General features: G+C 40.2%; 2 protein-coding genes across 16 annotated transcripts in view; one reads left to right on the top strand and one right to left on the bottom strand.

Moving 5' to 3' along the window:
• EYA2 (EYA transcriptional coactivator and phosphatase 2) overlaps positions 1-1,327 on the top strand; it is a 104,239-nt gene extending 102,912 nt beyond the window's left edge. For 3 of the 4 annotated variants that reach the window (XM_064465692.1, XM_064465693.1, XM_064465689.1), the window contains exon 16: positions 191-1,327. In XM_064465692.1, coding sequence (XP_064321762.1) covers positions 191-271 — 81 coding nt within the window. In that variant the 3' untranslated portion in view covers positions 272-1,327. The remainder of the gene's footprint in view (positions 1-190) is intronic. The other variant, XM_064465691.1, reaches the window with a different exon arrangement.
• A 7,345-nt stretch (positions 1,328-8,672) lies between these two features.
• ZMYND8 (zinc finger MYND-type containing 8) overlaps positions 8,673-27,713 on the bottom strand; it is an 82,162-nt gene continuing 63,121 nt past the window's right edge. For 6 of the 12 annotated variants that reach the window (XM_064465679.1, XM_064465682.1, XM_064465681.1 and 3 more), the window contains 9 exons: positions 24,978-25,130; positions 23,599-24,102; positions 21,456-21,830; positions 19,235-19,425; positions 18,034-18,114; positions 16,848-16,926; positions 15,158-15,397; positions 14,830-14,987; positions 8,673-13,389 (listed from right to left, as the gene is read on the bottom strand). In XM_064465679.1, coding sequence (XP_064321749.1) covers positions 13,192-13,389; positions 14,830-14,987; positions 15,158-15,397; positions 16,848-16,926; positions 18,034-18,114; positions 19,235-19,425; positions 21,456-21,830; positions 23,599-24,102; positions 24,978-25,130 — 1,979 coding nt within the window. In that variant the 3' untranslated portion in view covers positions 8,673-13,191. Of the gene's footprint in view, positions 14,499-14,829; positions 14,988-15,157; positions 15,398-16,847; positions 16,927-18,033; positions 18,115-19,234; positions 19,426-21,455; positions 21,831-23,598; positions 24,103-24,977; positions 25,131-27,713 lie in introns of all 12 variants that reach the window. The other 6 variants (XM_064465680.1, XR_010375231.1, XR_010375232.1 and 3 more) reach the window with 6 other exon arrangements.

Here is a 27,713-nt window from a genome sequence, read left to right as displayed (position 1 = left end):
CAGCGAATAGACACTCGACACTCCCCTCTCCCCTCGTTCCTCCCTAAGATGAGCCTCCCTGCCTGTGACACCGTGACAACATGGTGGCCCAAGTACAAAGCTCTGTTCCCGAGGGTGCAAACTAAGAAAGTTGTTTTGATCTCAGTATTAAACAAAAACCAAAAAATACCCTGTTTTGGTTTCACTCTAGCACAACATGCCATTCTGGAGAATCTCTTGTCACGCTGACCTGGAAGCTCTTCGGCACGCCTTGGAACTTGAATATTTGTAGCAGACCCCAACATCTTAGCACTGTGAGGGCTTCACTCAAACTATTACATCGGTTCCGCCTATTCTTCAACATTTTCTTATTAAAAAAATAAAATCCCACAGCAACTGCAGTTTTTCTTTTTTTTGAAGGAGAACCCTTTCAGTGGAAGCCTTTAAGAACTTGCAGCCAAAGAACATTGTGTCGAGTCCTTCCTTTGGACAGAGGAAAAGCCTACAGATAACTCGCTGGGGATCCTGCAGTTACACGGTTAAGCTGGATGCGTAGAGCTGTAACTGCCTTTTTGCCATCAACGACAAACACTAGAAGTCTTGGGTCTACCTGTCAGTTTTTTTTTGAAAGGGGAAGAGGACAGAGTAAGGAGTCTCTGCACAGTACATCAAATCACATGGGACTTTCTGAAAATGAGAGTGAAACTGTTGATTTTTTTTTTTATTATTTTTTTAATTTATGAACTAATCTCATTACTCTGGTATTAAGCTCTGTACCTGTGTTTTTAATACGGCTTTTCTTGGGAGGGCGGGTGGGGAAAGTCTTACCATTCTAAATTAATAGTTCGTTTCTCCAGAACAAACTGTGGAGAAAAATCATATTGTGTACATTAATAATAAGGACACATGGTACTGTTGGTAAGAACTATAGCTGTGTTTTTAAATCTTACATAGATGGTATGTGGACTGTGCATGTGTCTACACGGTGCCTTATGCTGCCATCTTGGTTTTGGGGGTGGGGGCGGGGAAAAAAGTACCTTGTGATGAGTGAAAGGCATTAAATAAAAACATGTTTACATTTTGGGGGACTAGATTACCTGCCTTCTCTTCTCTCCAGCCACTCCTGGATCTAGAGGTATATGTAGAATACATACGCCCCGTTTCAAGGTGGGGCTAGGCTCTGAACAGAGCCCCTGGGTGCAAAACGGAGGCTGTAGCCAGCTCTTCTGCCGGGGGGGGCAGCGACCGAGGACAGTCAGTGACTGTGTCCGCTGCGAGAGGATGTGGGCACTCGGCAAATCCAGCTCGTCCTGCAAAGGAAGGTAAAGGGCAAGCAAAGACTGCAGCTGTGCGTATTTATTTTTATGTAAATAAATGCATCTACAAGTAAGCTTCGGCTTTAGGGTTTCTGCTGAGCTGGCCTGTTCTTGCTGTCAAAGTATTTCAGTTCTCTGGGCCTGAATGAATCACTAATTCGCTTTCCGAACTGCTCGCTCTTGCTTGCTGTGGCACCAAATAACCTCAGAAGGATCACAGCATCGCTGGAACAAGGTGTTAGAGAGAGATGCTGCAAGTAACACAATCCCCTTGTCTATCACGTGAGTCAAGATCAAACGCGTAAGGGTTACACGAGTTACAAGTGTGACACAAGTGCTGTACAAGCCTGAGTGATGCTCCTAATGTCTGAAAACATTTACCTCAGGAAATGGATTCATTGCTAGATCTGAGAGGGGATTTTCTGCTGGGCTAAACCAGAAAATCTGAGCTCAGTCTTTGGCTCAAGAGGTAGCAGCCATGCAGCAGCTGTAAAACATGTCAGCTATACTTGTCAACAGCAGGCAGGAACAATAACATCCCTTCAGTACAGGCTTTGGAGGCATTTGCAAAGAGCTGCTCTCTGGGCTGAGCACAACACATCAAAACAACGTGATTTTTCTAGCAGAGGCATTGCTTCTCTCGGGGGCTGCTGAGAAGCAAGTCTGGCAGTTTTTCACTCGAGGTTTTGCAGCTCTGAGACTGTCACAAAGAGGAAGTTTTATCACAAGTTGATGAAATCAAACTCAATGGCGAATTGACAGATGCTTGCAAGATAAGCACACCTGTAAATAAAACCTTTGAAAGAGGAACAAATGCCAGGGAAGGCAGACTCTTAAGAAAGCACAGCTTTGGCTTTTAACACCCTGTCACTCAGCTAATTGCTCGTCCCTGGAATTCCAAATTTAACACCTGCCTTATTTAAGTCAATTATCTGAGTACAGGCTTTTTCCCTAAAGCTTCTTAGGAAGATTTTATTTTCTGAATGTATTTAAAGGTTCTCCAGCTCTCTTGTTTCTTTCTCCAAAGTTCTTGGCAGAGGCCTGTGCTCATGCTCTGTGTACTCTTGCTGTAGGTGATTTCTCCATATTCCTCCCAGCTGATTTTTACTTACCCACAGGTAACACCGCTGAGGAGGGGGGCGCGCGCCGGCATTGGGGACACCTGTTTGTCAGACAGGCGTTCCACTTCCTTCCAGTCATCGTGGCACGGGCTCATCTCTCAAGACAGCAAGAGCGTCAGGGTTTGCTGTTTGCAGGGAAGCTGGAGTGGCTCGGGCAGGCTTTGTAACAGCTTCTTACTCACAAACACGCAAAAGGCCTGGGCACGCAGGCGCACACGCGTACGGGCCTTGCCCAGCTCTTTCACCCCTGGTGTTATGTATTTCTATAGTGCTACAGCATAAAATCCTTTCTCACTCGCATCGCTAGCCAGACTGGAGTACACTATGCTGTGACAAGGTTCCCAAAGAGGTTGCAGGGTAGCTCAATCTGAACAAACCAAGCGAGCCGTGTTTGTTCCAGTATTAAAGTGTGTAGTTTATACCAAAAGCTGTTCTGTCAAAAAAATGTTCCGTATGTTAGTACGTGTCTGTACCTCTGAGAGGGTTTTTGTGTCTTAACTACAAAAGGGGACATGGACGATACATCTGGTGGGATACTGTGGGTTGAAGCCTTGAATGGGACCGTAAGCACGAGGGCGCAGTAGCTGGTCTCGTGGGTCCTTTCTAACACTGCAAGGACCAAAACCACAAGACAAAACCCCGCTACGTGTACACTGACCTGGCACAGCCATCGCATTTCCAACAGCGCCCTTTGCTCTAGCACTGCCGTATCGCTAACTAATATGAATGCAATGCTGCAGAGTAAAAGAAATCAGCTTTTTGAAACTACCCACTCCTGATTACTAACGTTCCCATAATTTCATGTTCAGCTCCTTTCTATGCCATAATTTTCACAGGTTTTTGTAATCTTTTGTAAAGGAAGCAGCGTCTGGCCTGGCAGCCAGGGTGACCATGTTATTGCTAGTGTGAGCCTCTGCGACCCCTTGGGCCCCAGACAGGTGTATTGTAGTTCTGAAAAATCTGGGACTTAAAATGCTCATACAAGCAGTGGTAACAATCTGCACCTCAAATCATGCCATGCAGACCCCCTAAAAACGTTCATTCCTGTGCAGCTGTAGCAGAGCAGAAGAGCCACATCAGACCCTGTTCCAGGAGGGTGAAAAATCAAGTCATTTTCACGCAGACAGCGGATATGGCGAAGCCGAGCAAAGCCACGGGTTAGTGGGGTGTGTACGAGCCTTCCACTGTTCAGCACCAGCGTAGGACAGTGTCACCACAGCGGCTGGGACTAAGGTAACGCCTGCTGCCGAGAGCAGCAGCCTTGTGCCGAGCTGCCGCCGCCACCCGCGCGGCCGCCTCTTGGGTCTGTCCGGATACGCGCAGCGTACGAATGCTGAAAAGCCCGTCAGAAACAGGGACAGGCTCCCCCGTTGGGTTGGCAAGGCTGCGATCAAGGGAAGGACCCAGATGGTTTCTTCCTCGGGAGCAGCTGCTGATTTGGCGTTGTTTGGGGTTTTCCCCCCCCAACAGTGCAAGGCAGACCGAGTATTTTGTTCTTCATAATAGAGAGTGGACAATTAATGGCAGTTAACTGCAATTACTGCAGTTAATGGGAAAGGCACACACGGCAAACTGTTTGTCAAATATTTTACAGCACTTTAAAGGTATTTTCCAGGCTGTTGCGGACTCACGGCATGGTTACTGTTCGCATTTTTCAATCATTTCCTAGAGCAATGTGTGAAAAATCTGGATAACGCAGGTTGCCTGTTTGGGCCAGAAATTTCTCAGAGGCAGGGGAGCAATCTGCCATTGTTCGTCCTGGCATTATTGTGTCATGAAATTAAGGGCAGCAATTCACTTGTTAGATGTATTTTAGAAAGGACAGAGTTTCAAATGTGGATTTACTGTAAGTACGCAGCGGGCTTCATTGCTGCACAAGTGCTGACCATCTGCTGCCGGTCTTTGACACGCTGCAGGTCCCTGGGGCTAAATGCCTTCGCACGGCCATGCTCCACCCCTCGCCCCAAGACGTGAGGGCCAAGGGCCAGAGCAGTTCTTCCCGCTTTTCCTAGAAGTGCTTAATGTTGCTGTGTTACATTTTCCTTCTGGTGTTTCTCCGTCATCTCCTCTCTGTCAGATAAGGACCGGCCTTGCTTACTGTAGTCGTTCTTAAGGACTATGCTGTAGGCTTCATCAGAACCAGGGTTTTATCCCTGAAGCTTAAATTGGCTTCAGCGTGACCAGAGCTTCATTTCTAATAATGCTCAATGGACTTACAAGGTACTGTGCAAAACTTGATCGTAATAATTCACAGTATCTTTTCTCTTTCACTTTTCACTGTAAGGTTTTCTTGCATGCCAGGATTCTAAATAAGAAGATATTAGTTTATTTTTAACAGACAAAATTTGATAAAAACACCCCAGCCAGCAACTCAGCCCCACCCAGCCGCTCGCTTACTCACCCCCCTGCAGGGGGATTGGGGAGGCAATGGGAAGGGTAAACGTGAGAAAACTCCTGGGTTGAGATAAAGACAGTTTAACAGGGAAAGCAAAAGCCATGCACACAAGCAAAGCAAAACAGGGAATTCATTCACCCCTTCCCAGCGGCAGGCAGGTGTTCAGCCATCTCAGGAAGGCAGGGCTCCGTCACACGGGACGGTGACTTGGGCAGGCAAACGCCATCACTCCCAGCGTCCCCCCCTTCCTCCTCCTTCCCCCAGCTCTATACGCCGAGCATGACATCACCTGGTGTGGGACGTCCCTGGGGTCAGTCGGGGTCAGCTGCCCCAGCCGTGCCCCCTCCCAGCCCCTTGTGCCCCCCCAGCCCACTCGCTGCTGGGGTGAGAGGCAGCAAAGGCCCTGGCTCTGGGTAAGCCCTGCTCAGCAGGAACGACAACACCCCTGTGCTATCAGCCCTGTTTCCAGCACAAATCCAAGCCAGAGCCCCACACTGGCTGCTGTGAAGAAAATGAACTCTATCCCAGCCAAAACCAGAACAAACATCTGAAATACGAGCAGCACAAAACCTGGAGATTCTTTATCTTTTCCTAATTTTCAGCTACTGATGTTGAAAAATGAGCAAAGAGCAACAGCAAAGCCAGTTGTGAAGGCCTTTTATCCTGCGAACAGGGCACTTTTAGTGAACACTTAAAATGAGAGGGAAGAAAAGAAGCAACCCACTTACTGGAAAACTTGCAGCCACACAAACACCTTCAGAAATGAAGATGGCTTCATGACCTGTGCTGTCACTGGGAACAGGGAGTCAAGGAATTCGCCCAGCAGACAGGGATCGGAAACAGCCTTTCTCCGCATGTTGCTTTTCCCATCGCCTCTAGGCCCTACAAGCACAGCCTCAAAGAGGAGCTTTAATTGCTATTGTTGCTCCTCTTTCTAAGGCTGTTGGGTTTCCCCCAACATTAACCTTATCCTTCGGGTGTCTCCACCTGTCTGCTCTCCGCTGCCCCTTCTAGCAAGTCATGGAGTGCAACACAAAGAAAATATTGCTCTTAACAACCAAAAATCCATTGGGATTACACGCACCAAAAGAGCATACCTTCTTAGGCCGCTGTCTTCAAACTCCCAGTCGTTCTGTGAAACCAGAACCTGGATCTGAACCATTTTGAAACCGGTTTGACAGAAATCACACTTGGGGGGCCTTGCCCAGCGTTGAATAGTTCAAATGCAAGAACAGAATGTGGCATTTTGTCAAATAACCAGAAAACGGCAAAGAAAATAAGTGCAAAGATACAGGTCACCGCCGGGGATGGAAGACCACGCCGCAGTCGCGCGGGGTTTCCTGCAGTTCTCCCCTCTGACACGCGAGGGCTGCCGGGCGCGCCCCACAAAGCGGGAGCCCCAGCGCTCCTGCGCCCCAGCCAGCGGCCTAACAAAGCCGTGGTTTGTGAGGTGCATTTCAGTGTCTTCCCTGATGAGCGCTGGGTAAACAAAAGTAAGTTCTCGGCATTTAGCCCTTTTCCTACGAGGTACACAGCGCGAGAGATGAGGCAGGCAGGGCAGAGCTAACCCTGGGCGCTGGTCAAGTACTCAGGAGTGGTATTTTGTATAAAAATCATTTTTTAAAAAAGGAAGAAAAATAGAAATCTCATTGTTTCTAAAATGCCTTCAGTTAAGGTGCAGCTGTACAGTCGTTTGAAAAACTAGCTGCTACGATTCACCAAGGACGGGTAACGACGGAGGGGGACGTTGGTCCTATGGCTCCACCTCGCTGTGCAAAGCATGAAAAACCCGGCTTCCAACAGCCCGTCTGGGCACCGGCAGGAGCCGCAGCACCCTCTGGGCTGACACACCTGTGCTGAGGAGGATCAAAAACTCAGGAGCCTTGGCCCGAACAGACTACAGTCCCCCGTCTGCTCCGTGTTCCTCTGCATTATAAGCATTTCTATGATTGAAGTGCTGAAAAGCCAGTTCAGCAAGCGCCGGCACAAGAGGGTGACGGCACAACTGATGGCAAATTCTTAACCCCTGCACCCACGAAGTCCCAGTTCGCGCATCGCGGCCTCTCTGCAGCCAGAGCTGCCGGCCGGGCTGCGGCTCCGCGGCGCTTCCAGCTGTGCGGCGCTGAGCCGGCTCCCTGCGTGCGCTCCCTGCGTCCCTCTGCCGACACCAGGCTTCGGCGACCAGACCTCCCTACGGTAAAGCACCCCCAGAGCACCCGAATGCGGCATTAGTGCCTGCCTTCCTGAAGGAACGCTCAGAAATTTCTAAGCTCAAAATCCAAGACAAGTCCGTTTTGTTCCCAAAACCCAAGGGACACCCAGTGCCTGTAGCTGAGAGTGAAAACAGGTTTCCCCAGGGTTGAATATGGCCAAAGAGGCTATTCATTATTTACCATTTAACACCCCCCGGCTCCCATCAACTCAACACCTGATCCTTGGCATCACCCTTTGCAGCTGGAGGATGAAAGGGCAGCCATGCAGAGCCTGTCTGCAATCCAGGACTGAGTCAGGAACTGCAGCTGATGAACCTTCACCATCAGACCATCAGAAAGGGGCAAAAATTCCAGACTCAGCGCAGTAATTTTTCCCAAAATACTTGGATCCAAAATAAACACAGGATACACTGCAGAGGGTGGAGGGATACTCTAGGCACAAGCGATGGATGCAGCTTATGCCTAGTCCTGGGATCCAATCATACCTTAATGCAAGTCACAGCTTATCTTCTGAATTCATACCACATCAGTGTCATCGCCTCCCGTAACGCCCAGACAAGAGGTGTGTTCTTCCTCCACTTCAGTTAACGCAAACAATCTTCACAAAACCACAGACCTCATACCGTAACTAGCTAAAGCGTGGAAACAATACAATCACCAGGACATCCAAGATGATACTTTGATCTTGAGCTGATAACTCTGGTTGGGAGTTATTATATTTACAGAAATCTTTACGAGGATTTGGTCACCTATTATTCCTCATGAGGAAAGAAAACTCTTTCAATGAAAAAACAATGCCCATTAGAAGAAAACACCATCGGTTGAAACAGGCTTCAGAAAGCGGTGTGGTTTCCTATCACAGTTTTTGACTTGTTCATCTCTTCCCTTTTTCCTCCTACCACAAGAGCTTGTTTCAGCGATGCCAGCGTTCAAATCGCACGAGGAAGGCCAAAACATCATTTCAAGCTTCAAGATTTGTGCTTTCTTTAAACAGCAGCACTGGGAACATTAACTTCAGCTGTTTTACAAACGCATGTAAGAAGGCAACTACAGCAGTAGGAACTTGAGGACAATATTCATAGTAGGATTTGACGGTGAGCTATTTCGGGAGTTCCCTGTTCCTTCTAACGGGTGATTAAGACACACAGAGCAGCCTTGCTTAATTCATGCCCTCTTAGAGGGCTACAGCCGTACTCGTCACAAAAGCCCCCAATTTCTAGGCCACAAATACACCTAACGAGACTCCACGTATCGGCCCAACCCCAATCCAGCCGACGCCTAGGTGTTACGCACCGAGCAACGGACCTTTGCTGCTGTTAAAAGGGAGAGAAAAATGGTTGCTACCGGATTTCAGACATAAATGGCTTCTTGGTTACAGACTGCCAGCGCTGCTTTGTTTTTTCTCAAATCTGACAGGCTTGGATTCAAAGGTCCCACACTGCCGAGACAAGATCCCAACGTAAGTGAAATTATCTATGACCTGGAGAGGGCAGAAATGAGCTTTTGTCCAGACTGAAACGAAACTGGAAATCCAGGAACACAGAACATTTTTCTAAAACAGTTTAATAAAAAAATTGTGAAGTTTCTTGAAAAATTGGAGGAACCCAAAGCATATCGTGTGTGTCACCTTAGTCACAAAGAAACACAATTGTCAAAAAAGATCTTTAAGTTTAATACAAATTTTATACAAAGAAAATGTGAAAAAATACTTCCATATGCTAAAAGCAATTATGCTTCACAAATAAGGCCAGCTAGGCTATTTTTGACACAACTGCAATTCACGAATATTCTGTTCTCGCCTTTTTCTTCTAATACTTTTTTCCCTCTAATATGGGTACTAGCTGGAGACTGTACAAACCGCATTCTTTTATAAACAATGGGAGAAATCAACATGACTAAAATGTACAACAGAATGTACTGGAATGATATCATACAATTAATTTTCTCATATACATACATCACCTTTGCTTTGTTCAATGCTTTCGTTTTACACAACATACAAAATGGTACTACAGTATAAGTGTAACAGACAGCATTTTCATGGGTTACTTTCTCTCATACTGTACTGCTTCATGCTTACATAAAAACATAAATTCCGTCATATAAATAATACATGCTCTGGCCCAGCATCAAAAGTCCTTTGCCCACGGTCCCCGATCCGTGTTCTCCACACCTAGCTCTTGTTCAAAGTCCTTTTGGAGGATTTTAGGAAAACAGAAAACTGAACTGTGAAGCACAGGAACAAACTTTACTTTTCCCAATCTTTGATACCGATGATCAGAAATCACACTACAACCAGCTGGTACTACACTTTCCAACTTCTCTGATATTAGCCTGAATGAAATTTGAACTTAATTTCGACCTGTAAACAATGTAAGTTTTAACAGCCTCGTCACTGTAAAAAACCAATGTAAATCTTTATGTATTTCAGGTCCACAGATTGGAAATATCGTAATTTGCCTAATACAATTAACTGCAAAAAGATGCCCTTCATCACTTGGTTACTCAAAATAAATTCTACAAGAGTTTCAAAGTGCAGAAACGTTTTTCAATCCAAATGCAAGTCGGGTTGTTCAGAATCTCATGATTACATTATCTGATGCATAACTGCAGGATCCCAAGACCAGTTTTCAGTGTTATAGCTTGTGATAAGGCTGTTTGAAACCTTCCTTTTCCAACTTCAAACGCTCTTTATAAGTTAAAGTCAATACAAATATAAAAAGGAGATGGTACTCTAACTTTAATGACATCCACAAATTGTACATTATTTACAAAAGAAGCATAGATTTAATATGGATCTTACCTGTCCTCAGCTTCTCTAAGCCAGCGCTAATGCTTTACATTAATGTAGTGTAGTTAATGCTTTGTACACATGTACAAAGCTAAAGTCTGAACCTTTGAGGTTAATCCAAAGAACTGTGTTTATTTTTCACATTTCTATTAGACTTATTTATTCCAACAATTGTATGGACTTCTCGTTAGCAGTTAGACTCTTCGTACTTGGACTGGCATTGTGGTCTGAACATACTGAACTCCAGTTCTCATTGCCACTGTCCCAGCAGAAGGACTTACCACTACAGGAATGGTCTGTGGATTAAAACCAAGAGAAACATATTGTTATGTTAAAGGTCACATAAACATGACCACAGAAAGAGAGATTTATTTTCCAGGGAAAATCCAGAACAAGTTCCAATTCTGTGCAAGAATTAATACCTTTATTACCACAATATTACCTCATTCCAGGGTAGAAAGTAATGTCACTTTCCTACAGCCAAGAGTTTTTCTGTATTATTACTACTATTATATAATTAGAGGGACAGGTGGTCCTATAGGTACTGTACACACTCTGTGCTTGGAGAATTAGGTTTTCATAGTTACTACATCCAGTTATGTATGTTCCCCAAACTAATACATAGGAAGAGGAAAAAGGGCTAAGAAATCCTTTGTCGTTTGAAAAAGTTTTGACAAATCAAACCGGAGTACAAAAATACCCTTGTTTATAAGTATATTCTTGTTACACGTTACTTAAATCTTTTCCCCAAAAGGAGGTCCCCCATGCATTCAGCCTACGCCGAAGAGAACGAAGAACATCCATTTGAACAAAAAAGTACTTAAGTTAACTTTTGCACAAATCGTGAACAAAAACACCAGCACTACTGTGAGCTGTCTTACACACCCTGTAAAAATATTAATATAGAATAAAGTTTTCACTTCCATCATACAGATCATGATTTATAAATCTTGACAAATGAAGTTTCAGGACATCTCTATAGGTGGTAATTGATTCTACAGATGCAGAGACAAAGGCACAAGAATGTCGAACAATCTGGTCAAGTCACATCACTCTGGAAGATCTGGAAAAGGATTTATTGAATCTTAAGTCTGTAGGTCTTAACCTTCCTCCAAAAATGTGAGAAAGTCTAGACGTGTCTATACCACACAAACTGCAAGTAGGTTTTGATACAATTCCAGTGATGCACAACTGGCGATCAAACAAATGCATCCATTTCAGTTCACAATGTTTGCTGGAAGAAACAGGAAGCGAGATTTTGAGGAATCTGAAAGGGATGCACAGACCTTCCCCCGATGGTAGTGTGACATTCCAAAGAGAACATGGAAGAAGAAACACAAGTTCACTGAAGCCCAGTGTTTCCCCACACTGCTTTAAGAAACCACATTAGTGTCTTAATGGTATTCAACAGAGACTGTGAGTATCCCTACTGAGATGGATTACAGCCTACGGAGTTTATCAGCTCCTTTGTGACAAAGTCTATGCCTTCCAGAAGCCTACTCATTCCATTCCCTGGAATGCAAAGATGATGAATTCGTATTTTTACATTACTTTAACTGCAGAAACTAATAAAAACCAGACACAGAACCAATTTAATAAATAAATTCTAGGTCACTGCCATTTTGTAATTATTTTTTAGACGTGTACACAGGGTTCAATGGAAATGGTACCTGGAGATACCCTGGAAGTCGTTCAGAGGAAGAAATTCCTAGTTGGAAACAAAGTGCAAATTGAACCCTAAAGAAGCCATTATGTAAATCACTGTTAGTACTACAGGTGGGGAAATGAAGGTTGCCACAGTCGCCTTTTAAATACACACTTACACAAATGAAAAAATTAAGTTTCAGTTCTTATAGCGATCAGGATATGGAATGTGCGAGACTCCTTAAATGTGTTAAGATCATTCCCTGAGAGGTCAATTCTCCACCTCTGCCAATTTTACACATATGTACATTTTGCATACATATTAAACATGCACTAAGGTTTCAAATTAATTAAATTGCACGTGCAGTCGTTAGGATACAGAGGTGTCTGTAGCTGTGCAAGACTAATGCAAATGTGTACAAAGTTTTAAACATGCACAAATAGGTCAAAACCTTTCAGACGTTCCAACGATGCTTTACATAACTCAATACACTTTGTATTACAGAAAACCGATGAAGGTAACTGCCGTCTTTCTGAATATTACACAAAACCACCTTACGATCTTACAAACTCTCAGCTATTCACAAAAGAGCCTAAAGCCTTTGATGTTTGATATTTGATTTTAAAACACATATAAAACCTTGTTGTTACAGTAATTCAGTCCAAGCAACTTAGGGCCAATGCTGCAAAGGTGCACAGTGCTCTCAGTTGAGACAAAATGAGTTGAGTTAAAAGGCTGCTAGGAATGTGAAAAGTCATGATCCCCGCTAAGAGCAGTAACATTTGTGTGGAATATAATGGCTATGAAACACTGTATGTACGTGTGCATGTCCCTGTGTTCAGAGACACGCACGCACAGAGGCATGTATCCTGCAGCTGGTGGGGGCGTGCACGCGCGCGTGGTGTGTGTACGCAAGGAGGGACAGACGGAGTAACTTCTATAGCGAATTAGGCCTCACAACCACAGTGTGATTAAGGTACACTGTTAAATTAGTACATAGTTACTATTATAAACTACCTCGGTCAGAACTGGACTGCAGTTATCCACCCAGGGGCCTCTCTGTTGCACCCACCACTGAGGCAGCGTGCCGTTCAGTTACCCAGGCAGTATCGGCATACTTCCTTTTGGTAAGGGGAGCGTCAGCTCAGATGCCACGCTGACTCTGAAGTGAGCACTGCAGAACACGACCAGTTGAAAGAATGGGATATTACAATGAGTAAAATACAAAAACGGAACTCACTTCTGTCCCATCTCCTGTGACTGACACTAGGGGATTCAAGTGCCCTCGGTTAAGTCTTTGATGGAAAAAAACAGGCCTGATTCCAATGCTATTTCTCATGATTTCATAACACTAATGTGCAAGACTGCATGGGAGATACACTACTGATGAATGCATATTTTCTTTCGTAGTTACTGAGATGTCACAGGAATATCAAGCATAGCTCAGAATTAGTTAAATCTTTTTAGGATACCGTAGACAAAAAGATATTTAAAAGATATTTTAAATGAATTCTGTATATTTACATTGATGTTGTGGTCAAGTATATACATGGAACAGACAAATAACTAACATAATAATGTAAAATGGAAGTCTGACTGTCCTCAGCGCCTTTGCTATACTTAATGGCGATTTCTGAATCCTTGTAATAATGAATGATGAAATAAAAGGGTGGAATGTTGCACAGCAAAATAAGACATTTTGCACTGCAAGTTGAGACTATACCAGTGAATTCATATCTTGATAGAACAGCAGACGGAGACAACCCCCCAGAAATAGTGAGCAATTTTAATGCCAGGAACAGTACTACTGCAGACTTTAAATGATGATATTGTACTTACAATTGTGGGTTGAGTAGTTGGAATATAGGTGGTGGTCTGCGGTACCTGGACCAGTTTTATAGGCTGGTTGCTTGTCACACCTGTTGCTATCTGCAGAGACAGCACAGGCAACCTCAGTAGAAGTCTCAGCTTTTACATAAATTCCACCTAGTTGTTATTATTATTATTATATGAAATTTATGTTGGATGTTTTGTTTGTGTTAAAAATTTGCATCTTAATGAATTCACAGGTTACTTCTTTGTTAATAAAACAAAATTCAAATTATGAACATGATCAATGTATACAGCATGATGTTTCAGGTAGAACATCTATGTGAAAGCAATTCCAGATTTGTGTAACTGGAATATTCCCTGGCAAAAGTTTTAGGTAATTGATTTTCTCCCATTCCCTATTTCCCCAGTAATACAAAGGTTGTGCTGCCACAAACAATGCATACGAACATCAACTGAGCCAGAATTTAACTAACTTCACCAAAGCATTCAGGTGGAACAGCACATCCTTTTTTCCCCTCTTCAGATCTGTTTCCCAAGTTACTCCCTTAGATGACATGTCAAGCCCAGAGATCTAACACCAGACAGTAGCAAAAGTGTCAAGAAATGAACACAGCTCTCTAGTTTACTATGCTTCCCAATTCTATAGGACTATCTCAGTGAGACATCATGCTGGAATCACAATACTACAAAATTAGTTTGCTTTTAATATTTTAAAGTACAACAAGGCTCCTACTGATGTGGGGGATCATATGTAAGGGTTTGAAGGATCAGCCCCCCCGTAAAATTTTTCATTTTAAAATCTTGCAAGGGCAGAAGAAAAACGATGCTGAAATTGCTAATAGTCAAGCCCTACCTATAAAGCAGAATCTTCTCTATAAACATTTTCTATATATGCAATGTTAAGTCCCTTTTATTAGAGCATTTGCTCATCCTTGCCTACTGAATACTATCAGAGTAGATGCTATGGAGGATTTCGTAACTGCACACTGCTCCGTTAACTGTAGATCCAGGTGAATTGCTGTATCAGTGTTAGGGAACATTGTGGTACCCTAGTGGCAGTCTGTTGTGATAAAGTAAGTTGATTTGAATGCAGGTCTTGAGCTTGGCCTCTGAACCCCCAGGCAAGAAGGGCTTGGAAGTGCTGCAGTCAGTATTGCTTATCAGAAGGCAACTTGTATCCAGACCAGAAGCTACACTGATGGGTCCTGGAGAGAGAGAGAGAAAGAGGTCCAGTCCCCTTTGGCTGGAAGGATGAGTCAAGCCAACACAAGGTTTTATTGGGAATGAGTGAAGGGGAAAGGGTGTTCCCAGAGGACAGAAGGAGGGTTTGATTGGTTTTTTCTTTTTCTTTTTTTTTTTTTTCTAAGATGAAGAAATAAACCACACAACTCCCTATCTCAATCCCCAAATCACACCCTTTGAAATATGCAAATGGTCATAAATTCCTGGCTGATCCAGGGAAGCCTTTAGGGGTAGGTTTCAGAGAAATCTTATATATTATTTTTGTCTGAAGTGACCACAATGATTGATACTCACTGTAACACTCTCTTTGCTTTTATCAGCTGAACCTTCCTTTTCCTTAGGGGTGCTGGCTGTTTCTGTGGGTGTAGGCTGCACACTTGAACTGGGCTGGGATGATTTATTTAATGTTTCTGTGCTAATTTCAGTATCTGTTTCTTGCTGTGTTGCAGTAGCTAAAATAAAAGAAAAAAGAGAAAGTAGACACTACTCACGCGTACCAGTCCACAGTCACTCTTCACAGGCACATCTGCACCCGTGCAAATGAAGAATATTGAGTCACTTTGGATTCCACCCACCCTAACCCGCCCCAGCTGTGACAAAGGCAACCCAGAGCAAAGATTACCTGACTGTGTACAAGATTTCATATGCTCAGGCCAGTGAGCTTGCTGGCAGGGATAGTCACAGTAGCTCGTATTCCAACAGCAATAAAAAATGGCCTCTTTCTTGCAGTTAGCACACCACTGCTTCTTTTTTGTTTCATCCACTGCTTGCTGCTTTTCCAATTCCAGCTGCTTCTTCACCTCAGCAATCAAACGATCTCGTTCTTGTTCTAGACTCTGACGCATTTCAGCCATTGTCAGTTCTACTCAAAATGCAAAGGAAGATGAGTTTTGCATTTTCTGCCCCGCAACAGCAAGGTGCAAAACAGTGATTTTCATGAGTTTAAAGACAACATGAAATTAGAAGTAAAAATCAAAATAGTTGCTGAATTTGGCCATCTCTGTTTTGTACCTAGTCAATAAATGAAAGTCTTCCACCATCCTTTCTTATTCTGCCACCACAATTTTAACCCTTAACCATTAACTTCCATTCAACAATATAGTTCTAGATGGCTCACAAAGGATCAGAATCCATCTGCACTAGATGCAGCATAAACACAAAAAGGATGTAGGCAGCTGCTGCTGCTAACGTAGTCTTTACAAGCCCAAAATTTTGTTCTGCTCCAATATTCAGAAAACATAGAGAATTATATTTCTTCTCATAAATAACAGTGAAACAATTGTTCATTGCATCTTGGTTTCTTTGCAACGAAAAATGTGAAAGTTCCAGGAGGGACACTGACGAAGTTGTAAAAACTCATCACTCTGTGAATAAAGCTGCAAATCTGAGCCTTGCTTCAAGATCACTTTGAGAGCCACCCAATATTAATGCAGTTAAGAATTGATACCTCAGTCAATACGAGTGACTATGAGTGAAAGATAGCTTGACAGAATCTTCAAGAAAGTGGGCAAATACAAGTAAAGCAATTCTGAAGATTGCTGCAACTGGACTGCAGCACTGGAAACACTAGTCTACCCTGATTTGAAAGGCAAAATGTTACTAAAAAACCAACGACATGAGTATGAATATGGAGTTATTCAGCCCTTAATTCACTTCCATTCCAGATATGCTTTGCAGAAAGAGACTCAAAAAGCGGACAAGGACAACATATTGCACAGTCCTAAGGCTGTTTGGACTGCATGTAGAGATGAAAAACCTCCTCCTAGGAGGAATATTCTTTTATCTGTTTAAGGTAGTATTTCGAATCTATTTCACTGAGAGTCTGACATCAAGATTGAGTTGAGGTTGACTATTCAGTTTAAATAAATAGGTAAGTAAGTAAGTAAGTATATACACCAACAGCTGATCTGAACCAAAATGTCAGCTACAATCTCCAAAGATACCAGAGGAAGCAGGTTCCCCCAGGGGCTATATTAACAGAACCTGATTCCTATGAGAATTGGAATGAAGTAATCAGCATAAAATATCTCATGAAGAGGGATTATCCAATGATGCATAAAGAGTTAATGTGTCCTATCAAAAGCTCTCTTTAGCCTAAATTTGTCTTAGAGGGCTGAACACCTGTTGCTTACTACACACAGATAGAAGTAACTTTGTCTACATACTCAAGAGGTGTCTGCTAACATCAGCACAGCACATTGTGTAAGGTTTTATGTCCTTCACTTGGACAATTTGTAATACCATATAATGAAGGTTAATACATACTACGACCATTTGGACTGATACACTATTTTGGACTGCCATTTCCATACCTAGGTTATGCTTCATTTCTGAGAGTTCCTGTTGATGTAACCATTGAAGTTTCTCTATCTCGATCCTCAAACGCCGAATCTAAATATTAAAAATTTAATATTAATAATAAACAGGGTGAAGTGTATAATAAGTAATTATTATTTAGAAAAACATGCTCAAAGCAAAGAGCCTGATCATCACTTACATCAAGGCTCCTTCATCTTAACATGAGGACAGGACTCTAGTAAACCCCAAACCAAAGTCTGATGTATTCTAAATATTTGTTTGCTAGGTTTTCCTACCATAAATAGTACAGGATTGTTTGAAAACAAAACCTATTTCTATTAAACTTGCTCTTGCTTCCTCTGAAATTAGTCAAGTCTCAAATTTCTGTGACTGGTATAGAAAACCTATTCCTCAGTTTTGCTTGCATTTATTAGCATGAAATCTCTTTGTTTTGTTTTATTAGATGAGGCTTAGGAAAGCAATTTTTTCATTCACTGTGGACAGGGAATACAAATATTGTTGCTCAAAATTGTGACTTCCTTATTTTGGTTAAAACAAGCAAACAAACCATCACACTTGATTCTGAGCTTCATTTGTTCACATTTGTACTTCGCTTACACTGCTTAATCTGCTTTTTCCAAGTTTAAAGTAAACAAAAGATACTAAGTACTATCTTCAGAGAGAATTAAAAACAATATATAGCATTTCATAAAAAATGCAAAAAGTTTTGAAAGTATTTTTTAAAAGTATTAAAACCTACGGTCATAATTACATAACTGGAATAAGCTACTGCACTACAAGTAAATTCAAATCTTCTTCCTCTGGTAGACAAATATATGCTTTAAAAAATGATACTTTATATATATAAAAAAAAAAAAAACAAAACCAAAACCTACTTCATTTCTTATTTTAAACAAGGTGACACAAAATTAATTCCTCAACAGAAGCTTTAAGGATCTGGGCTTGATGGCTTACTGTTCTTGCTGCTTACCTTAATGAACCCATCTGATGTTTTTTGAGGGTTTTTCTCTACCACTCTAACCATTACTTCTAAAACAGGATAGAAGTTAGGATCTCTAGAGAATCTCAATTTATAATACTTTGTAGGTATAGTTATATGGTACTTATAGTAAAATACTATTTTGCAACTTTCATACTTAAAATACAAGCAGTATTTCTTTTGTTTAATCATACACTAACCTCAGCTATTGTACTTCCAGTAGTATTTTTTGAAAGATCATTATATATTTCAGTCATTGTTCCTTTGATGGCATCCATCATCTGAAAGACAAAATGAAAAAAAAAACTTTATTTGATATATACCCACTCTCACTTCCTTTCAACCACTCTAATGTGAACTTATGTTACTATCAGCAATGCCCCTATCTCACTATATATTTATCTGGGTCTTCTTTTAGAGGACTATTTAGAAGTTAGAACACAACAATTTTGATCGGGACTCTGATTTGTGTGTCCTAAACTGGTGAACTGCTTGACCTTCTACTTTTCCAAGAAATTGCCATTGTTTATGACAAACAAAACAAAACAAAACAAAAAAAAACAAACAAAAAAAAACCAAAACAAAAAAAAACCACCATAAAACCCATAAGTTTGGGGGGGAAAATGTAAAAAAAGTTTAAAAAAATAACTTAAAATAAAGACATTTACTGAAACTGCTGACCACTGAGAATCCCACTAAGACCATACAGTTGAATGAGAACATCAAAAGTTGATAGTCAAGATTAATTCTGGTGCTTTTAATGCCTGGGTACTCAACTTCAAATTAAAAAAAATCAAGGTGAATATTATAAAAGGAAATAAAGAGCTAAGAGCATCTATGCAAAGCCAATGTCCCAACCCTCACTGTCACTATTATGATACAATTATTACACTACATCTTCTATTTAGCAACTTAGCTTCTGTTTTAATACATGAATACACACTTATGACAAGTTACCATCTGATGAAGCTATAAAGTATTTTAAAACAAAACCACATTTTTAAATATGCATTACTGAACACAGATGAAGAAATATGAATGTTTACTGTAAATATGACACCGAGGAGATATCTACACCTTTAGGAGAAAACAGAAAATGGTCCAAAACACAATGCAACATAAGTAAGAAGCAGCAATGGGGGAACATGAGAAAGAAAGGGTCTAAAGTGTCTGAGCAGCTGAAGACTATCACATACACACTCTGGCTTGGAACGGCAGCATTCAGCCAGCTTTAAAATGATGGTTCAGCACTTTTGTCAGAATCTAGCTGTTCCTACCTAGTAGAATGAATTTATAACATATGACAACCTGAAAATAAAGTTATTTCAGAATTTGAAATGCCAAAAATGTGAAAGTTCACTTCAAAATAAAGTTTCAAGAAAACCTTGCTCAAGAACTTACTTTGCTAGTATATTTAGCAATATCTGCAGCCACATCAGCTGAGGCTGTTGCAATAGGTAAGTCTGTATTAACTGAGGAAGAAAGTGTACTTGCAGATCCAGAACTGGTAACCATAGAAATAGGCTGAGTACTTGTAACCAAGGTTATAGTGGATGTGGAAGTGCTCTGGGTGATCTCTTTTTGCTGCACAGCTAAGAAAAGAGAACATACAGCGGATCAATCACATAAAAATTATGAAAATAGGCAAACTTCTAACTTTAATGTCTAACTTAAATGCGTGCACCTAACCACTTCAAAGACTTACATTATTACACAATGGTGCCATTTAAATTATACAGTGCCCAGCCACTGAACTTGTACGTAATTTTAAGGCTTAAAGGTAATGAAGCAAATATATCTTTGGAACTTATTATTTTAAACTGGCCAATGCAAAAATCTCCCTCAGATCTATATTCCTCCCATTTTGGGACTCTTCCATCCCACTTCCTAGGTATTCACTTCCTAACCTCTCAATTTGGAGAACTCCCAACTAATACCGTACATATGAGCACAAGTTAGATGTTGACATTTTCATTTGCCATAATTCTGAAGCATATTATTGAATTTGTTTTCTTTTTGCCCTGAAACAAGGTTTAGTAAGCTACTGTTGAAGAAAGCCTACTTTAGTAATACTCCCTGGTGTTACTCCCATTCTTTTGTTATTAATGTTTCTAATTATTATTAGTGTTGCAACATGTTTAACATACATATACCCAGATCAACGTTAGCCGTTGGTTGGCTGCAGAGCAAGGAATGCAACATCAGATTAACTCGTTAGAGCAAAGAAGTTTTTCATAGTGTTAACTCAAACAGGATAAAAGAAGTTTTCTCAATCTTTGGTCAATATTCCAAGCAATCTTAAAGAGTGGGTAATTAAAAAAATCAGAGTACAAATCAAAATGCAAAGACCCTCATCTTTTCATCCCTAATGACTTATCTGCCTTAAATATTTTTAAGAAAAAAAGGTTTTGGGACAATGCTTTTCAATATATTTTTAATGATTAATATTATTAAAGATGTTTTCATTACCAATATCCTCAGAACAGGAATTACTGAAATAAAAAAGTTATTCGATTTACCCCTACGTACTATATTGTTGTTTATGGCAATTCAGTATATAAGAAATCTGTACATCTATGGTTTTCATTTAATATACTTTTAGATAGTAAACATTGATAAAACAAACTCATAGGCTGAACATTTAAAGTTAAGCTTTTGTACTGAAGTATGAATCAGTTAAAAATAAGACTTAACCAAGTTTCACATCTATTTTTCTGAGTCAAATTTGTGCAGTCTACAAGTAGAAAGATACTGTTTCTTCAACACCTTTTAAATGACAGTCAGAAAAGCAGTTTGGGACCAGAGAAATGTGCCTCTGGTAAATGTTTGCATGTGACCCATTTCCTAAATTTCTCTTCTGTATGAAATTACTGGCTTGCCAGCAGCGTTGGCAGAATGGAGAACACCTATTCATTAGGCACACCAGTAAACAGTTCAGTTTATTGACTTGAAATTATAGATGAAGCTAGGTTTACATAAAGTTGCTGTTCACAAAGTGAAGCAACAGAAGCATGAACTTATATTACCATGTGCCTACTACTAGGGAAACCTCCGGCAAAGAGACGGTAAGAAAAACAGTTGTGACAACATTCTAAAATGCTGTGGCTGTTTGCTCAGTTAACTAGCATCCAAGTCTTGTTAAGAGTTAAGCAACAGGGCTTTCAAAGACAAATGTAGCCTGGGTAATTTCATTGTTATCAAATTACACTCTATGAAAAACGTGCAGATCAGCTTATTGTCAGATAAAACTGGATCCAGTTTGTATATATTGAGGTGATAGTGGTAATCATGCAAATGGAATAATTAATGGTTTTATCACATAATCCAGAAAATAATTCAGTTCACCCTCCCAAATCTGTAATGGCTAAGAATGGCAAAAATATTTATACAGGTACACGCAAAAACTTTTTGTAATTAAAATAAGTAGACATGACTCTAAATACACACCAGAAAGAGCAGGTATGGTGAATAAGCTCTTGTATTTTAAAGTCACTTATCAGAGTAGAACCACACTTTGAGATTTTGTTTATATGGAAGAACTCCTGGTTAGGCAGCCTTGGAGCACTGAGATCACTACTGAGGAATTATGGCATCACAGCACATTGAGTTAGAAAGTGTATACCTTTAACTGCTTGTCTTGTCTGGTATCTTGTCCCTTGAGAGGACTGAGCTTGCTGTGACTGAGACTGCTGGTTCTGCTGCTGTTGCTGCTGTCTCTGCACCTTCTGCATGTGCCATTTCTGAGAAGATGTCTGAAATTTATTTGAAGAATTCCACACTACACGCTGCACAGCAGGAGCAGTTTCCTTAGGCAGCAGGGGCCTCTGCTTTTTCACAGGGCTTCCAGTGGCTGCAGATGGAGCACTAACAGTAGAAGAAGCACTAGTAGTTGCTGTCACACCAGCTGGTGGAGTCTGGGATGCAGAGCGGGTAAGTACTGGAGTTTCTGGTAGAGGCTGCGTGCTTGCACTGGAGGAAGGTGGAGTTTTACCTACAACTAAACAAAATAAAATATAACGCCAGCTTTTCACCAACATATCTAATTCATAATTTTCCATCTAATTGGAAGAGCCATATGCACCTTCCAGTCTACTTTGAATTACTTTCCTCAAAACGTAATTGATATACAACATGTAAACTCATTTCGATATTCTACAAGTAAACTCATTTCAGTCCAGTTGAAGTTGGTGGCAATTCAGAAGCACTAGCCATTAAGCAAAACAAAACAAAAAGTACAAAACCCAGAAAACCAGCCTCAGCCTGTTCAGAAGATATGTGAGAGGTTAGCATGTGTTAGGATGTTGCTGGGTTACCACTTATGTCTGTCAACCCAATTTCTTTCAGGAGAAAAATACATTGAAAAGGAACAATGACTGAACAACACCTGAAGGAAGAGCATACTAAAATCTTCCTAAACAAAGGTGAACTGGCACTGACAACCAAGTATACAACGTATGTTTCCTCAAAAGTCTTCCAGAGTTTATAGTTGACCGTTCCACATATCAGATCAAGTTAGGAACCTGATTGTTCTTCCAAAGCTGTGGACAGGAAAAACATATCTGAAAGAGAAGGCTGCTGCATTGACGGTTTCTGGAAAGGGGGCAAGGACCTTCAGATTTGCATGCATCAGAACTCTTTTCTGGACCAAGGCATTTTAATATCTGATAGACACAAGTAAAGACAGGGGCCTTGGAATCATGGATAGGATACAAGGTTTGTCTAGAAAATATTCATATAGGTCTATATATATGAATATTTAAATTCACTTTTAATTTAACTCCAAATATGCATTATTCTTTTGCCTCTATATTAAAGTAAAATTTTATAATTACTTATTATTTCAACCATTAGTGGTTTAGGCCCCTAGTAATAAATGAATCAGTATTTTTGAAATTCATAAAGCTGCCTTGCTTAACGAATTTTTAAATAAAAATGAGTCAATATAAATCCTCAAAATTACAATTCTGTTTTTAGTTTATAAGCCTATTTTCCTGATTAGCCCACAATAACATTTATCCATTAAATTCCATTTTAAGATTCAAAATTCAGAAACATTAAGTTGTCTTCTAAAGTATGCTTAGTTAACTGATGAAACATTGTTTTAAATAAAATGATTGAGCCAACATGCTATAAAACATAGACAAGAAGAGAAAGTTACATGAAGAATAAAATATTTTTCCACCTAACCATTTAACTCTGGCTTTCCGTTTTGGTTTGTCAAAAGACTATCATGCAGAACAAGCTCAGCAAAAGGACTGTACTCATTAATTGAGACTGCTTTCCTCTTTTAGCAACACAGAAACAAGGGACACTATCTCAGGGACAATACATGCAATTTAACTGTTCTTTTGATTATTACTGAGAGCATTTACATTGATTTCAATGGGACCTTACACAATTCGTATGTTTGATAAGTTCCAACTTCTTCTACACCTGCAATTTTGGGAGGTCTACAGAAATGTAAGATTCAACTGAAAATTGAATAATTGCAAATACATTCTACATTTGCCACGGAACAAATATTACAAATATTCATAGTTCTATGCTGCTGAAAAAAAGGAAACTCAATGAAACATATTTTATTTAAACCAGAAACTATAATGGGGACTGAAAACTTTTTTTTTTCATAGTCAAAAAGAATGAAAAATCATTCCTAAAAATTGTTTTAGTACAAATATTTTTATCTTAATGCAAAAATAAAGGTAACAGCTCTGGCCCTACAGAACAGAAAGAAAAAAAAAAAGAAGAGGAGAATTTCATCCTACCGTCTTGTTTGGGAGGAGGTTCTTTAGAGTCTTTCTTGGTTTTCCTTCCTTCGCGGCTACAATGATCATCTCCTAGATCGATGACAAGTTCACTCTCAGAATCAGAGTCCAGTCCTAGATGCACAGTTGGAGAGTCTGTTTCATCTTTACCTTTCAGTTTTTCTTTTGTAGGATGCTGTAAACTTTTTCCCTTTTCAGAAAATTCTTTTTCAGTGTCTGTAATTGCCTTTTCTTTGACCAGGTCATCTGTTTTCTCCACTTCTGGACTTGTGCTTTTAAGTTCCTCCTTGTTTTCATTTTGTGCTGGGGGCTTAGGTTTTTTTTTCAAGCTCAATGATTCTTTGTCACTTCTTGTACCTTCCTTGTCCTCTCCATCTTCTTGATCGTTCTTTGATTTCTGATCCTCATCACTATATTCACTGTCACTGGTGTCAGATTTTTCAGAATCTTCAGAGTCACTGTGTTCTACTGCAGTATAAACAGCTTCAGATATTTCATTTATTCCTAATTGTGGGGAGGAAAGTACATTCCATGCTGACATCAGACTGACTGACATAACCAAAAAAAATACTCTATATACTGGAATGAAGTGTATACATACCATTATCTTAACTGTCAGTCCTTAAGCTATAAACACTTCCCTTAGTACCCTATCTCAATACCAGAATGTATAAGAATTACCTTCCACGTATTCCAATTCATATTTTTATTTCATTCAATGGCCCTCCTTTCACTGCTTTTTTCCACTACCTGCAAGCTGTTTCGTTCAACTTAGGACCAATGCTGACAAATACAAAGAGGAATTACTTTTATCCACAAGAAACCATCTTAAAATCAGTAACATTATTCACCTGATTAAAGTTACTGACATACAAGTTTGCAGAATCAATTTCAGACTGTTTAAGTTTTGCAAGGAAAATCTCTCATTTTTTTAGTGCCTAGAAAGTCTTTAATTAAGTGCTAGACAACGCCAATGTATCTAACAGCATTCAGCTCCTGAGAGGCTGGATATACTAATTTGTATAACTGATATTAAGTTAGGTGCAATTCTTGAAACTTTCCATTTACAAAGCAAATATTAACATATATATTCTGTCATACTCTAATATCTATAATTCTGTCATACTATGTACATCAGAATGGTAAAAAAAGATGAAAGCTTTTTGACAAAGATTTGAAACATCCCGTCACACTGTATTTTAAATTAAACGAGTTCAGTGCATTCTACTTGCCTCAAAAAGTTCAAAACACCCTCTATTCTTGTTTTAATGCATAAAATATTTAAGGTTTTACTACTAAAAAACTGCTTTTAAACTCCAATTCAAAATTTCCTTAAGTGTATCCTTAAGATGTCCATTGGATTCTCAAGATATACTTACCAAGTTGCGCTTTACAACTCTCTATTGTCTTGTCAAGATTAAGCTGGAACCTACTACGTATCTGTCGTTTTGGTGAAATGAGTTGCACAGGAGTGGTCTGCTGTTGGACTGACTCACTCAACTCTTTCAGATCCATCTCAGCTTTGCTACGATCTAGAAAAAGAAAAAGGAACTAAGAAAAGTATTTTGCAAAAAGAAGAGATCACCATCCAGATAAGACAAATTTTACTGAGTACCAATGCAAACAATCTGAAACATGTTTCACTTCCTTTATAATTATGGCCTAAATAATAATTCTAAAATGAACTCACTACAAACAATGGCTGCTTCCTCTTTGATACTACATATTTCACATGCAAAATGCATGCATCAATTATGTGGACGTTTTCTCCATCAATGTGAAATGATCAAGAAATCACCATGCAGGTCTGAAAGCTGACAGCACTTCCAGTAAGCTACTGCTGATGGTGCTGACACTCCATCAGTGCTCAGGGCACTAAACCAGTCTGGAGTTAGTTGCTTGTTTGGGGGAGGAGGAAGAGGACATGAAGAAGGGGGAAGGAATGGAGACAAGAATTAGGTTTGGCCAGTTTAACTCATTGAACTGGCTCACGGTAGGATCAAAAGAACCAACGCGATATGCTGGAAAAGGACAAAAGGCAACACTGGCACAACGTGCATTTGTGCTTCGTTTGGACCTTCATGCCACAGCAATTAAAGATGTCACATATTGCCTTATTTTAATAAAAAAAAATAATAAAAACCCACGTATATTTACAAGACAGATTTTGTTGATGCACAAGTCAGAGAAACCAGACATTCTCTGCAAGTTTGAACTTAATATCAACATACATTCCACATTTAAAACTTAAGAGCCACAGTACATAACAACTCCACTTCAGCAGTACAGTCATTTCGATCAGGCTTGGCCACTCTATCTCCTATCAGGTTGCAAATAGTATCTACATTACAGATAGAGCAGGTACAGAAAGAACTATTCAAGTGTTCATGCAGTCTTTGTTTACTGCTAAAATAGCAGTTTCTCATCTCTTCCTAGAGAGGGGCAGCAACTTCTGTGGTGCAATCCCACAAGCCAAATATACAGGCTATAGTTTGGATCATCCTGGCTTGTAATATATATGCATCATAGCATACACGAATTCAATCATCCTTTCTAATCCCAGTGAAATGGTCATAAAAATAATACTGAATTTCACCCTCCTCATGTCACATATTCATACTGGAAGCGACTAAACATAATACAAACTTTATCACGTGCAGTGCTGTGTAAATTTTGAAAATAAAAATGACGGTTCTAAGTCACTTTAAGTATTTTTGAAAAAATTGTTCCTTGTATTGGAAATGTTTACTAAATTAGGTTCTTCTGCCTGTGCTATGTCACCCAATCTACACTAATTCCACAGCAGTAATGGTTATATCATCCTTAGTACAGAATTTGATTCAAGGCCTTCACAGCCTTAGTCAACTACATGGCAGGATACAAACAGAAGAAGAAATGGAGAATGGGTGCAGAATAAGTTAAAACACTGTAACACCTCCTTAGGAAACCCTACATCATAATATATGAAAGTTTCACAATCCAAATTTCTCTATCTAATCTACAAGGAGGTGTCACTGAGGCCTGGATTTCCAATCTGGCTCATTAATATCAAAGTATCAGTAAAACGAAAACAGAGCCAAAGGGCAGACAAGCCCATTGTAGAGAAAACTTCAAGTTCTCATCTCCAAAGTCTTCACTTTTTCTCATTACCAATCTGAAAATTTTCAGTCCTTACTCGGTCAAACTTGTTGGTCTATCTTTTCTGCCTCTGTTATACAAAGACAGATCCTATACTATCTGGAATATGTATTTTTTCAAAGCAATCTGTGTATAGCTTAGTCATTCACACCTCCATTTTTCAATTTAGCCAGTCTTCCAGTAACAACAGATGGCTCGTTTCCATTATTTTTCCTTCCTTATTGCTGAATTGGAGAATGATCATAGACTCCTCCCAGTATTCTGCTGAAGATACATAAGTGACTTCATTTTCTGGACTTCCACTTTTGTTTTTTCAGAGAGAAACCCTGTTCACGTTATGTATGACAATGAGACGCGGTAAATCATATCTGAAAACCATAGGATTCACAGCTGACGCTATTAAATGAAGAAGGGTTGCTATTTTCATTCCTAGCACCAAAGAGTATTATTTAGCAAAGGAAACTCCCCTAAAGCTGAGAAAATAGCTGATATTCTACTTGCAGGTGAAGTCTTCCAAATGCTTTGTTGCCTCAGATAAGATGACAAAGAGCTGCAGTGGAGCAGAAGAAATTAATTCTATGGTTATGTCGACACAGCTAGATTAACACACTGAAAAATATACCTGTGAGCCTGTATCCAGATTCAGAATATCTGTAACTCACTGCAAACATGAATTCAGCATTTGACCTCAAGCCTCCCTGAAGTATTTGGCCAACACCAAGGGGCAGAATCCAGTTTCTCCATGTGGTACCACATGGAGGTAGGTAGTAGCCAGAACTGAATCAGAATACTCACAGGAACAAAGCATGACTGAGGAAACTGATTTAAATCTGTTTGATTTTCAGAACTGTTTTACCAACTTAGTACTTACCTACTCCATCTTTCAAAACTCCAGAATCCCAAAATTTACTTCTAGGGATTTTCTAGACATCTGCTAATTCCTTTCATCCATCTATCTCCCTAGAGAGGGATGGTCA

Source organism: Phalacrocorax carbo, chromosome 14, assembly GCF_963921805.1.
Source record: "Phalacrocorax carbo chromosome 14, bPhaCar2.1, whole genome shotgun sequence".
NCBI classification, from domain to species: domain Eukaryota; kingdom Metazoa; phylum Chordata; class Aves; order Suliformes; family Phalacrocoracidae; genus Phalacrocorax; species Phalacrocorax carbo.
This window is presented reverse-complemented; position numbering and strand designations above follow the sequence as displayed.